Source organism: Engraulis encrasicolus, chromosome 3, assembly GCF_034702125.1.
Source record: "Engraulis encrasicolus isolate BLACKSEA-1 chromosome 3, IST_EnEncr_1.0, whole genome shotgun sequence".
Classification (NCBI taxonomy): domain Eukaryota; kingdom Metazoa; phylum Chordata; class Actinopteri; order Clupeiformes; family Engraulidae; genus Engraulis; species Engraulis encrasicolus.
Window position 1 is genome coordinate 35,784,175 of NC_085859.1, and position 15,000 is coordinate 35,799,174.

The window sequence follows — 15,000 nt, forward strand, 5'->3', positions numbered from 1 at the left end:
ATATCAGAAGATAGTGAAAAAGAGGGAAGGAAGGAGGAAGGGCGAGATGGGGAATTGTGGGAGAGAAAGAGAAGAACAACAGGCCTCTCGGGACGAGGTAGCCATGCTATTTAACCGCGAGGAAATCTAATAGCACGCACTAGGACCTTCCTCTCTTTCAAATGAAGGACAGAGGAGCACAGAGAGCAAAATAGAATGTGAGAAGTAGACCAGAAGAAAGGGATGAATGGGGGGAGGGGGTGGGGAGGAGAAGGAGGAGAGCGAAGAGGGGAGGACAGAAAGGAGTCTGCCAGCAACAGTGGCGTGTTTCATTTGTATTCTCCCTGCAATTTGTGCCAATTCAGTAATCCAGCCATTACAGAAAAGTGGGCTAAGAAACTGTCAAGTGTCCCAAGCTGCCAATGCAAAGAGGGCACTTGAAACAGCACAGAATACCAACAAGACAGGGTATGTTGTTTTGCCATGCTTCTTTCAGATGGCTCATCATGCGAGCAAAGGCTAAATTCACAAAATTCTCAAATCAATTTCTTACACACGGAACAACACAGCCTGTCGCTGTTTTAAGAAGGCTGTTTACATCGAAAGTAAAGTAAAAGTAATTTTCATCGTGTGCCACTTCAGGCATTTCGTTTTGCGAGGCGTATTCACTGCTCAAGAACACAGGACAGGAGAGGACGGTACAGAATAGAACAGAAAGGAACTGAACAGGACTGAACAGATACACTTAAGCACAGAAGACACAAAACAAGAGAGAGTGGAGAATGCAACACAGAACAGATAATACAAAACAGAAGAGAAATGGGAATGCAAAACAGAGAGCATAGAACAGAGCAGAACAGAACAGAACAGAGAACACAGAACAGGGGTGCATTTCTCGACAGCATTGTTGCTAACTAAATTAGCAACTTACTTGGCAGCAATGCAATTTCCCATTGGCAACCTACTATGTCCAGAACTCTGCTGCCAGGATCATAACAGGCACTAGACCCTGGCAGCACATCACCCCCATACTCAAGCAGCTTCCCTGGCTCCCCATCAAGCCACACATTATCTATAGCATCCTCCTCCTAACTTTCAAATCCCTCAATGGTCTGGCACCCCACTACCCCACAGACCTCCTTCACCCCTATGACCCCTCAAGATCCCTGCGGTCCTCTTCCAAGGGCCAGCTGATCGTCCCTCGTACCAGGCTCAAGGCCACCAGTGACAGAGCCTTCCATGTTGCTGCTCCCATTCTTTGGAACAATCTGCCCGACCACATCCAGAATGCCCCTTCACTGGCCATGTTTAAGCAACACCTAAGACACATCTCTTCCTGGAGGCTTATGGCTGCTAGTTCCACAAGCACTTTTACTTACATGTATTCACACACACGCTCACACAATGACGTGCACACACACTCACACTTTCCACACAACACTCTGTGAAGTGTCCTTGGGTGTTTTGAAAGGCGCTATATGAAACGAAAGTATTATTATATTATTATTATTACTAGGTTGCTAACTGGTTAGCAACGATGCTTTCGAGAAACGAGGTCCAGAATAGCAGATGAAATAACAGTAAAGAACACCACAGAGAATACATAATACAACAAAAAATAAACGGAACAGAAATGAAAACAGAATAGAAGACACAGGGAACAGAACAGAGAACACAATAGAAGAGAGCAGAATGTAACAAAACAGAACAGAGCAGAAGAGAACAAAGAAAATACAAAGACAAAATAGAACAATAAACAACTGCACAGCCTACCCTCTTGGCACTCTGGGCAGCATTGTCCCTGCACAGGGACGGCCAGCATGCCCAGGGGACAGGTGTGGCAGGAGGGCTGGTAGCAGGTCACCTCCCCGTCCCGACACTGGCACTCACGACACGGCCCCTCAGTGACCTTCTCCATGTCCTGAGAAGGGGAAGAGAGAGTGGTGTTGGAAAATAGCAGGACAGGAAAGGAGTTGTTCACACCAAGATCGACCTGCGCTAACTAAGCAACGGAAGTCATTATTTCTCTATGGAGGGCACACGACCAGAGCAAATTCACTGCTCTGATGGAGGAGCAATGCGAATTTTGACGATTAAAGGGGTATGCCACTATTTTGGTGTTTAATACAGTTAAAATCATTGGCTGGGGTTTATACAGGTGGTAAAGTGTCTTATTTTTCATGTTAAGCCCTTTAAAAGCTAATATTATGGTAATGAGCTATCATGCAGTTTGGCGAAAACCAATTGGAATGCTCATAACTCCAAATGTCCTTGGCTGCTGATGAAAGCGCTGGTGTGTACTTACGGCCAGACGTTGTGCTGGACTTGGCTTTGTCTGACCCTGCAAAAAAAACACACACAGACCAAACTTGCTCAAATTACTACTGCAGAGAACAGAAAGAGAGAGAGTTGCATTGCTAAAAGCTTGCTACCTCGCTCTCTGTGTGTGTGTGTGTGTGTGTGTGTGTGTGTGTGTGTGTGTGTGTGTGTGTGTGTGTGTGTGTGTGTGTGTGTGTGTGTGTGTGTGTGTGTGTGTGTGTGTGTGTGAGTGCGTGTGAGTGCGTGTGAGTGCGTGTGTGTGTGCATCCGTGTGGGGTTGGAACATTTGTCCTTTTTTATTTCTCCCTTAACCTTTTATTTTCCTACTTAGAAAGTTAAAGTTTGTCGCAGACTCACCGTGCATGCCAGTGTGTGTGTGTGTGTGTGTGTGTGTGTGTGTGTGTGTGTGTGTGTGTGTGTGTGTGTGTGTGTGTGTATGTGTTTGTGTCAGCGTGTGTGTGTGTGTGTGTGTGTGTGTGTGTGTGTGTGTGTGTGTGTGTGTGTGTGTGTGTGTGTGTGTGCGCGCATGTGTGCACACGTGTGTGTGTGTGTGTGTGTGTGTGTGTGTGTGTGTGTGTGTGTGTGTGTGTGTGTGTGTGTGTGTGTGTGTGTGTGTGTGTGTGTGTGTGTGTGTGTGAGCGTGTGTGCGTCTAAGTTTTGTCTGAGCCCTACTTGGTGTTCTGGCTAACCATCTGGACTAGCTAATTAACACAGTGCTGGAGTTGGAGCTGGACAGTAGTGTGTGTGTGTGTGTGTGTGTGTGTGTGTGTGTGTGTGTGTGTGTGTGTGTGTGTGTGTGTGTGTGTGTGTGTGTGTGCGTGTGTGTGTGAGCGTGTGTGTGTGTGTGTGTGTGTGTGTGTGTGTGTGTGTGTGTGTCTGTGTGCGTGTGTGTGTGTGTGTGTGTGTGTGTGTGTGTGTGTGTGTGTGTGTGTGTGTGTCTGTCTGTCTGTCTGTCTGTCTGTCTGTCTGTCTGTCTGTCTGTCTGTCTATCTGTCAGTCTGTTTGTCAGTCTGTCTTGTCTGAGGTGCAAAGTCATGGGTGAAATCTGCTGCTTTAATTTGACATCCAGACTTTACTCCCATCCCTTCCCCCTCCCTCTTGGTTGCAAAATAACTACTGAACAAACATCTTTGTTTTCGCAGTCAGTGATGTGACAAAATTGCCAACAGATACAGAGCCATTTTCACATGTGCGGCACAAAAGCCCCAAACGAAGATTTAGACACAGCAACACTTTCTCTAAAGGGGTCTAAAAACAGAGAAGGGGTGACACATATTAAAGACACATCTTTGTTTTGCAGGCAGTGATGTGGAGCAAGGGGAGAAGCGGTGTTGCGTGTGTGCGTGCCTGCGTGCATGTGTGTGAGTGTGTGCGTGTGTTTAACGGTAGGGACACATAAGAGGCGAAGCACGCGAAGCGAGGAGAGGCGAAGAGAGGCGAAATCCAACCGTCATCAGGTCGTCGCGGCGAATCAAATGGAATGGAACAGTTATGTTGTTGATTTGATTGGGCCGTGGCAGGCGAATTCGCTCCTCATTTGCATAACATTAAACTTTCTTTAATAATTTCGCTTCGCTTCGCTCCTGTTGGCTTGCTTTCGCTTGCCTTCGCCTCTCTCATAGGAATGAATGGCAAAGTTCGCAAATTCGCGTGTATGTGTCCCTACCGTAAGAGGGCTGGCGGCAACCTACCTGTTGCTTGGGAGGGGTGTAGATACAAGAACTGAGCTTGGCTTTGCATTCCGGGCAGCACTTTCCTGGCAGGTGGACCAGCTCCTCCCCCTGCAATATCAAACACAAGACCAGACCAAGAGGATTATTAGTATTATTATCTAGTGTATTACCCAGCATGCTCAAGCAGGAATAGCGTGTGTGTGTGTGTGTGTGTGTGTGTGTGTGTGTGTGTGTGTGTGTGTGTGTGTGTGTGTGTGTGTGTGTGTGTGTGTGTGTGTGTGTGTGTGTGTGTGTGTGTGTGTGTGTGCGTGTGTGTGCGTGCGCATGTGTGTGTCTGCATGTGTGTGTAGTGTGTGTGTGTTGAATCATACAACATGCTCGCACAGGAATAATGACAAACCAGAGACAGAGAGGTGTCCATCACACCGTGTACATCTCAACGAAGGGGGGAGATTTGATTTGGAAGCTATAAGTGGTGTGCTCATTCGACAAGGATTCTAATTACTTAACACTGTCAAATCCAAATTGCTTCTTGACAGTTACTTGTTGCTGTTGTTGTTGTTTTTTAATCTCCTCCTAGTGGCGCTGACAAGCCAAGATGTGATCATATCTCTCGTTTTTTCTCTTTTTTTTAATCCATGTGACTTTTGCTTGGCTCTCCCACCGAGGGTTGTCTAGCCAGCCGGGTGAAGTGCAGGGCAACTTGCATTGCCAGGGTGGGAGGCCAACTGCAAGCCTGAACTCGCCGAAAAACGAAGAGAAAAAGGGACATGAATAATAAAAAAGGAGAGGGAGAGAGAGAGAGGAAGAGAGAGAGGGAGGAAGGAGGTACGGAAGGAGAAAGAGAAAGAGCGAGAGAGAGAGAGAGGGGGGGGCTGTATTGGAGAGAAGGGGAGAGAGGGAGGGAGAAAGAGAAAGAAAGAGAGAATGAGAGGGGGCCCTGTATTGGGTGGCATAGATGGCGCAGGGTTTCAACTGCTCTCACAATGCAAACATCTGTCACTTCCGGCACAATAGGAATGACGCCATGCATCATGCTGTATTTAAGATTCCAGCAGTCTCATGTTGCCCTATAGGATTCTGTTACCCTTCCAAACGCCCCAACCTTCCGCTCCACAGCCCTCCCCCCTCTCTCTCTGAAATACTTTGTAATCTGGGCACGGGGGTATTGTGAGAGGCGCCACACTCACACAAATGTACACAGACTCTCTCTCTCTCTCTCTGTCTGTCTGTCCCTCTCTCTCTCTCTCTGACACACCACATACACTCTCACACTGTCTCTCTATCTGCCTCATGCACGGACACACACACACACAGACACAGACACAGACACAGACACAGACACACACACACACACACACACACACACACACACACACACACACACACACACACACACACACACACACACACACACACACACAGCGAGCCCCCTATTGCCAGCTTTGACTGCCTGATGGATCACCCCCGCTCGGTCTCGGCTTACAATGGCGCGACCTTTGCAGCGGCCCCGTGTCGCTGGAGGCCGGCCAAATCAGCTGTTCATCATTAATGAGGGATAACTGGCCCAGGACCACTTTCTCTCTCTCTTTGCATACACACACACACACACACACACACACACACACACACACACACACAAATGCACGCACACACGCACGCATGCATGCACACACACACACACACACACACTGAAACACACGCGCATGCACGCACACATACACACAGAAACGCACACACAGAAACACACACACCCACGCACATGTGCATTCGCATGCGTGCACGCACGCACGCACACACACACACACACACACACACACACACACACACACACACACACACACACACACACACGCATACACACACACACACACACACACACACACACACACACACACACACACACACACACACACACACACACACACACACACACACACACTGCTCTCAGCCCCTGTGATGTATTTATGGTGTTCCTCCACACCTCACCACGATCTTCACGGTAATTAATTAATTCGGTGCCTCCTTAATCCAACGATGCTGTGGGTGGGTGAAGTGTGTGTGTGTGTGTGTGTGTGTGTGTGTGTGTGTGTGTGTGTGTGTGTGTGTGTGTGTGTGTGTGTGTGTGTGTGTGTATGTGTGTAGTGTGCGTGCGTGCGTGTGTGTGTGTGTGTGTCTGTGTGTGTGTGTGTGTGTGTGTGTGTGTGTGTGTGTGTGTGTGTGCGTGTGTAGTGTGTGCACATGCTTTTCATTTTGAGCTGACCACTGGGTACTGATTCACTTTTAATATTCATGGATGGCAACCATCTTTCACCACTACAGTACATCTTTGACCTGGCTGGGTGTTTTCACAAACGCTCCCCTCAGTCTGAGAGCCTTTTTTAAAGTGATACTTTCTAATTTTTGGAAATAAGCTGATATTACACCTCCCCCTTAGTTAAATAATTGAGGTTTACCTTTCTCCTGTACTTCCTGCCGTTCTCGGAGTACGGTAGTGCATATTTTACCTCCAAGCTAGCAGTTAACTTTGAGTCCTATGAGACCAGTTAGCCGCCAGCTGGTCTCATGGGACTCAATGTTAACTGCTAGCATGGAGGTAAAATTTGCACTGCTATACTCCGAGAACGGTTGAAAGTACAAGAGAAAGGTATAACTCAATAATTAAACTCAAGGGGGGGGTAATATGAGCCTCTTTCCAAAAATGGGACAGAATCACTTTAACATATATATTTTGGGGGGCTTTTCACCTTTTATTGTTAGGACCGTATAGTGAATATGGTGACAGGAAATGAGTGGGAGAGAATTCAAGCCGGAATGGAAACCGGGTCTCCAGCATAGCTAGCAGTAGAGTGCCCAACTGTTAGAGCCACGGCAGGGCCAGTCTGGGAGCCATTAAAGAAAACTCTTACATGATGTGTGTCTGTGTGTTTGTTTGTTTATATATTTGCTTGTTTGTTTATTTTTTTTTGGGGGGGGGGGTATTGCCTTTAATACAATGGGAAAGTAAACAATGGGGACATGAAATGAGTGGGAGAGACAGATGGGGTAGGATTGGGATATGGGCGACAGTGGCAGCCTTGGTCTAATGGTTAGGGAGGTGCTCTTCAAATCAGAGGGTTGCAGGTTCGAATCCCACCCTTACATCTCCCCCTACACCTTTCATCCATGGCTGAGGCACCCTTGAGCAAGGCACCTCATCCCACATTGCTCCAAGGACCATAAAACCAGCTTCTTCCAAAACGTCACAATCAAATAAGAGAAACAGGAGCCTTGCTGTGCGGACGTATGTTTCATGTGATAGTCCTGCACCCAAAACGTTTTTTTGAGATGGATGTGCCTGTCTTTTTCTTTGTAAACTAAGTAACTAGTAACTAATAAGCGTCAGCTTATAATGTCTAACATAATGGGAAGTCATGGGTAAGCGGTTGGAGCATTAGACTTGTAGCCAAAACGTTTGACTCCCGACCCCCTGGGTTGGTGGGGGGAGTAATTAACCAGTGCTCTCCCTCATCCTCCTCCATGACCGAGGTAGCTGGAGCATGGAACCATCCTGCCGCACACTGCTTCCTTTTGGGCGCCATTGGGGGTTGCCCCCTTGCATGGGTGAGGCATACATTAAATTTTGTTGTGTGCAGTGAACACTTGTGTGCTGTGGAGTGCTTTGTCACAATGGGAGTTGGAGTTTCCCACTTGGGCTTTCACTTTCATTTTCACTTCATAATGTAACTAGAAGCACTCAGAGAGCGTAGACCTCCGCCAAGGAAGCTGCTTGATACATTTGACTATGTTACAATGCATTGTTTTTGTGGAGTCCCCGCAATTCAATTTCTGATCACCAGGGGGCATCTAGATGGTGAAGAATCTTTTGAAAAGTACTGGTTCGGAATCTTTTGAAAAGTACTGGTCCGGATCACCACCAGAATTGAATCACTTGTACCTTGGGTCATTACTAACAACTCCACAAAGTTTCCAAATCAGTTGATTCGTTTTTGAGTTATCCTGCTGACAGAATCTTTTAAAAAGTCTGGGGGCCTCTTTTATCAAGCGTTCTTAGGCACAGATTTGTGTGTAAAGCATGCGTGCGATCATTCCTGAGCAAAGTTTGGTATTCATGAACATGCACTTCTTGAACGTAGAAATGTGCCTGAATCTACGAATGTCTCAGGCCATGCGTGCGAGTGGGAGAAACATGAAATTGCAAATAATATTGACCGTGCAAGGCACAGTTTGATTTTAATGACAATGGAGTATGACAGTGTGCTATATGACAGTGTTTTCTTCCATGTGTGTCTCCTTCTTTTATTTATTTTGAAACACTGTCCTCCCCCTGTCGAAAGCACCTCCATTTCTTCCGCGGAAATGTTTCTGTCTCCGCACTTCCCGCCAGCGCTTCGAGTGGCGCGTGTGTCCGCTTGTGTTCATGTGTGTCCAAACAGGGTGGGGCCTTTGAATTAACATGGCATTTGAATTTATTTTAATGCCATATATGGTTAATTGGAGGTGTTTCGGGATGCAAATTACACCGAATGCGCGTGTGCACAGTGATTTGGAAGGTGTGAGATTTATCATGCAGAGGAGTGCGTAGGAGCAGCCAACGCACGTTTGATAAATCCCGAAAAAAAAAATTCTATACGTGCGACCATTCTACATTTCACTCGTAGGACACAATTTTGAAGGCATTCTACGAACAAATGATAAATGAGGCCCCTGGTTCCGGTTTGTGATCCCGATCACCCCCAGAATTTAATCACTTGTTCTTTGGGTCATTATCAACAAACCCACAAAGTTTCGTCCATATCCGGTGATTAATTTTTGAGTTATGCTGCTGACAAACAAACAAACAGACAGACAAACAAACAAACAAACAGACAGACAGACAGACAGACAGACAGACAGACAAACCAACACCACGGCCAAAAACATCACCTCCTTGGCGGAGGTAATTAATGAGATGTGGGTCACTTAACACAGAGCACCACACAGCACACCCACCACATGATGGGTATACTATCCACCCATTTACTCTAGCAGCGCCAAACTAGGAGTTAGCCTGAGGGAGACGTGTGAATGTAGGCCAGCCAGCCCAGACAGACAGTCACCCACCCACAGAGGCGGTAGCTAACGTCTACAGCACTAACGAGGTGCCAAACACACTTTCTTTTTGTCACATGAATTAAAGTGTGTTAGCAAATCCAGTCCAAATGCTTCTCTCTGCCCTTTGTCCATCAGGGGTGGAACAGGAGAGACCAGAGGCTACAAGACTAGGGTCATCTCTTTAAACATTCAAGTAGCTAGTAAAGACCCTTTTGTGACTGTTTTAAGGACTAGCCTCTGATGCACCAGTCCTATGCACTAAACCCCGCTCTTATGCACTTAGAAACAATAGCAAAACAAAATTAAAAAAACATGAACTATCCCTATTTGACCTGCAGTGTACTTTTGTGTCTATTGTATGCAGTGTGCTTTGTGCAGTATGTGTTTGTATGTGTGCGTGCATGCATGTATGAGTGTGATGAGTGTGTGTGTGTGTGTGTGTGTGTGTGTGTGTGTGTGTGTGTGTGTGTGTGTGTGTGTGTGTGTGTGTGTGTGTGTGTGTGTGTGTGTGTGTGTGTGTGTGTGTGTGCACGCTTGTGTGTGCGTGTGCGCATGCATGATACGTGCATGATAATGTGTACAGTATAGTGTGTGATATAACGTGTATACAGTATGTGTGTGTGATATAAGTGTGTGTGTGTGTGTGTGTGTGTGTGTGTGTGTGTGTGTGTGTGTGTGTGTGTGTGTGTGTGTGTGTGTGTGTGTGTGTGTGTGTGTGTGTGTGTGTGTGTGTGTGCGCGCTTGTCTGTGCATGCGCGCATGCAAGCCTGCATGATAATGTGTTCTGTATGCGTGTGATATAATGTGTATGACAGTGTGTGATAATGTCCATGAGTGTGTGTGTATGTGTGTGCATGCATGCAATAGTGTGTGTGTGACATCATGTATTAGTGTGTGTGTGACATCATGTATTAGTGTGTGTGTGACATCATGTATTAGTGTGTGTGTGTGTGTGTGTGTGTGTGTGTGTGTGTGTGTGTTCTTACCGCAGGGCAGGTGGGCGGCAGTCGTCCACACTCGGCGCGTTGGCACAGCACCTGGCCGCGCTCGCACAGGCAGAACTCGCACCCGCTACCGCTCCACATGTCGCCGTGGTAACGCACCGCCCCCTCGTACAGACAGGTGCCCTTGGCCGCCGCACACTCCTCACAGCACTGGCCTGCACGCTTCACCTTGGTCTCCCCCTGGAACACAACACACACACAGACACACACACACACACACACACACACACACACACGCACACACACACACACACACGCACAGATTAAACACATGCACACATGTAAAAAGACACACACACACACACACACACACACATACACACAAAAAAGACACACACAGGCAAACATACACAACTGAGACGCTCGTTCACTCACTCACTCACTCACTCACTCACTCACTCACTCACTCACTCACTCACTCACTCACTCACTCACTCACTCACTCACACACACACACACACACACACACACACACACACACACACACACACACACACACACACACACACACACACACACACACACACACACACACACACACACACACAACATGTGCACGCATATGATTCAAAGCAGCGCACTACCAGAATGGGAATTACACAATAACGCCACACACATACGCACCACAACAGACTTCTACATGCACATACGGAGGGACTACAGAAGCAAACACGATATAAATGATTCAGTGATGCCGAGTGAGTGCTCAACCCACAGAATGGTTCTCAGGGGGCCCAAAATACATTTACTGTACGGAGATAAACAAAACAAAAAAACAGAAAGAAAACACACAGAAAACAATAGCACAACAATGCCTGCTGCGATATGGCCCACAAAGCTGCTTTGGCGTCTGTGCTCTATGCTCTGATTTGCTACTGACGAACTCTGGCAGTGTTTATTATTACGTTAAGATTTGTTCAGCAGTAGTAGTGTCTTGCGTTCTCTCTCTGATATACTCTCGGCCTTGAGTAATGGCAATATTGCCGCGAACAAATTGCCTCTAAATTGGCATTAAATTGATGTAATACCCTATAATGTCAGGGCCAGGACTCAAGGGCACTGACTAATGTGCTTTTGCTTTCTCACTCCCGCCCTCTCTGTCTCCAACACTCTCTGGCTCTCTATCTCGCATACTACACACGGACACGCACAAGCACATGGTGCCAAATCCTAATACCTTTGCCTCTGGGTGTGCTCACATACGCAATACCCCTCACTTGAATCCTGCAACGCACACGCTACCATTAACAAACAGGCTAGATATAGCTGTTGCCTAGGGCCCCCCACCTGCCAGGGGCCCTCCGAATGGCCAAAAGTAAAAAATTGCAGAATTGTGATAAGATGTCAAATTTTAAAAAAATTAATCTGTAACGTTGAGTGCCCACGACAGACGTGTTTTCCTGAATTCATATCTTGTAATTATGACGCTGTCTGTGTAATTTTGTAGTGAAATTTGCCTTCCAGGAGGGCCCTCAGCAAACAGTGTAAGCTGTCATATCCTATATGTAATCTGTAGTATGAGGCGTCGTAAGGAGGGAGGCTTGGTAGCCCCCTAATGCACGCCATACCTCCTGTGGCACGCTGTAATAGTCATTGAAAGTTAACTACATTAGTACTACACTAATAAAGTCACGGGGCCTTTAGTAATACATTACGACCTGGTCATTGCCATTCTGGTAACAGCTCATTTATAATGCCGGGTCTTAAGGGGTTAACGTTCTACCGCCGAACGCTGCTCGTTGGCTTCCGTTCCACTTACCTTGGCACAGGTGAGTCTGGGGCAGGTCTGGCTTTGGCACTGGGACTGGCCCTGGTTACACACACACGTGGTACAGCTGTTCTTCTGCCACTGCTCTCCGTGCTGCGGATGAGAGCAGAAAGGATACATATAATATAAATACAAAAAAATATATACCATGGGGGGCGCAGTGGCGCAGCGCGCTAAGCCCCCCACATTTGGGCTTGCATGCCCATGGGGACCCCGGTTCGAGTCCGGACGGGGTCATTTCCCAATACTCCCTCAGCTCTCTCACCCACTCATTTCCTGTCAGCATCTCATACTATCCTGTCAATAAAGGCATAAAAAGGCCCTAATATATATATAATATAAAATAATAATACTAATAAAAAATATTATTTTTTTTTATATCCGGGCCCCACCAAAGCAAAGTGTGTGTGTGTGTGTGTGTGTGTGTGTGTGTGTGTGTGTGTGTGTGTGTGTGTGTGTGTGTATGTGTGTGTGTGTGTGTGTGTGTGTGTGTGTGTGTGTGTGTGTGTGTGTGTGTGTGTGTGTGTGTGTGTGTGTGTGTGTGTGTGTGTGTGTGTGTGTGTGTAGATGCTGGAAACCGCAGGACCAAATACACAATCCAAAAAAAAATAAAAAAATCTTCTACCAGCTGCATACTGCTTGAAGTTAAAAAATTGTGGTTTTATTTAGAGCGAACAACGCATTTCACCCTGAGCGTCCTCAAACATTCTTTCGACTCAAAGTCCCAAATTCTTTCATTTGTCTTTTCATTTCTTTCCCTATTATCCTTAATCATCTCTCCCACTCCCTTTCTCTCTCCCCTTTTTCCAATTATTGGGTCGTAACAAATTATGCATTTGTCGCATCTCAGCCAAACCAGATATAGAAAATGCAATGAACTGAAAGTCAAAGTGTGCAAAAGAGAGAAACCAAGAGGAACAGAAAGAGATGGAAAGAGAGAAACTCTGAGCTAGGGAGAAAGAGAGACAGACTATGAAATAAGTGAAAGAGTGCAGGGTCTCCTTATGAGACGTGTGATGGGGTCCACATTAGAGGGAGTGTGCAGGCTCTGATCAAAGTGAAGAGTTTCCCTCCGAGGAGAAGAGAAGAGAAGAGAAGAGAAGAGAAGAGAAGAGAAGAGAAGAGAAGAGAAGAGAAGAGAAGAGAAGAGAAGAGAAGAGAAGAGAAGAGGAGAGGAGAGGAGAGGAGAGAAGAGAAGAGAAGAGAAGAGAAGAGAAGAGAAGAGAAGAGAAGAGAGGGGAGGAGAAGAGAAGAGAAGAGAAGAGAAGAGAAGAGAAGAGAAGAGAAGAGAAGAGAAGAGAAGAGAAGAGAAGAGAAGAGAAGAGAGGAGAAGAGATAAGGCTGTAATGTTTTGGTGTGATGTGACTCAGAAACAACATGTGAGAAAGAGAAAGAGAGACATTCAAACAAACAGAGAAAAGAAAGAAGACAGAACAGAACAGAGATCTGTAAAAAGACAGAGGGATAGACTCTGATAGAACCGAGATCTGAGTGGAAAAGAGATAGATACAAACAAAAGAGATGTTGGACAGAGAGAGAGGGATACACACATGCAGGAGAAACATGAGGATGAAAGATGAGAAGAGGGGGAACGGAGGGCAGTGGGGGGGGGGCACAGGGAAGAGATGAAAGAAACAGAGGGATAGAAACAGAGCAGAGAAATGTGGGAACGAATGAGTGGGACACATGTGAGAGGAGAGAGGAAAAGAGGGATCCAGCCTGACGAGAGAAAAGAGAGGAAGAGAGAGGGGGGACACAGATGAGAGATGAGAAGGAGAGAGGGAGGGAGGGGCACAGAACAGAGAAATGGGGGAAAGAAAGTGGGATACACACAGAGAGTATGTGAGTTTGAGATGAGGGGAAGAAAGAGGGATACAGTACACACAGAGGAGAGGAAGAGAGAGAACATACTTTAAACTGAGGAGAGAGAGATGAGAGGCAGACACGTGAGGCATGGCGGGATATCTTTAATCTCTGACTATAGCATTTTTAAATGTGAGAAAATACAGATTAAAGGGGAGATTAGAGGGGAAAAGATGTGAAAAAGATGAAAATATCAGGCAAAGACGAACATGTTAGAGAAATACTATAGTATTTCATCTGATTTTATGAAGACGTCACAATGTTTAAGTCAAGATGTCTTATTTTATCCTTCATGCCAGCTTGAAATATCCAGTGGAGAAATGGCAGTTAAGCAACACTCGAAGGTGAACTCAGTGACATTTAAAGACAGAACAAAGAAAGGCCAAACAGTAGGAGCCTGTTCCATAACCCTGCTGTGTGTGTGTGTGTGTGTGTGTGTGTGTGTGTGTGTGTGTGTGTGTGTGTGTGTGTGTGTGTGTGTGTGTGTGTGTGTGTGTGTGTGTGTGTGTGTGTGTGTGTGTGTGTGTCTGCGTCTGCGTCTGTGTCTGTGTCTGTGTGTGTGTGTGACTACAGTATATGAGGGTGGTTATGAAGCGCACACACACACACACACACACACACACACACACACACACACACACACACACACACACACACACACACACACACACACACACACACACACACACACACACACACACAGTCAGACAAATGCAGGCCGGAGATAAAGATAGACAGAGCGAGACAAAGATAGAGATGATGGTGTGATGCATGAATGAAGACGGAAGTGGACAGAAGGGCAGAGCGGAAAAGAACAAAGAGATGCGGGGAGGGGAGGGGAGGGGAGGAGAGGGTCAAGGTGAGAAGTGAGACGTGAGGGAAATGAGGACTGGGACAGAGTGAGAGAGAGAGAGAGAGAGAGAGAGAGAGAGAGAGAGAGAGAGAGAGAGAGAGAGAGAGAGAGAGAGAGAGAGAGAGAGAGAGAGAGAGAGAGAGAGGAAGGATGGATGGATGAGGAAGAGAGGAAGCGAGGGAGTTTCGATTGGGGGAGGAAGTGAGGGAGAGAGAGGGAAGAGAAGAAGAGAGGAAGAAATAAAGAGAGAGAGCGGGAAAGAGAGGGAGGGAGGGGGGGGGCTGGGCCGAGCAAGGAGGAGAGGCAGATGAGTGTGGGAGTTGGTGGGTGAAAATGAATGAATGAATGAATGAATGAATGAATGAATGAATGAATAAGGAAGAAGTGTGAGTATAATAAGGAGTGAGAGAGAGGAGGGCTAGAGCGAATGAGGAGGAGAGGGAGAGG

General features: G+C 46.7%; 1 protein-coding gene across 1 annotated transcript in view; it reads right to left on the reverse strand.

The window, feature by feature from the left end:
* The window catches only part of fras1 (Fraser extracellular matrix complex subunit 1), a 253,885-nt gene that overhangs the window by 159,903 nt on the left and 78,982 nt on the right, over positions 1-15,000 (reverse strand). The window contains exons 8-12 of the mRNA XM_063195280.1: positions 11,829-11,930; positions 10,052-10,249; positions 3,990-4,079; positions 2,285-2,320; positions 1,753-1,900 (exon numbers count right to left, since the gene is read on the reverse strand). Coding sequence (XP_063051350.1) covers positions 1,753-1,900; positions 2,285-2,320; positions 3,990-4,079; positions 10,052-10,249; positions 11,829-11,930 — 574 coding nt within the window. The remainder of the gene's footprint in view (positions 1-1,752; positions 1,901-2,284; positions 2,321-3,989; positions 4,080-10,051; positions 10,250-11,828; positions 11,931-15,000) is intronic.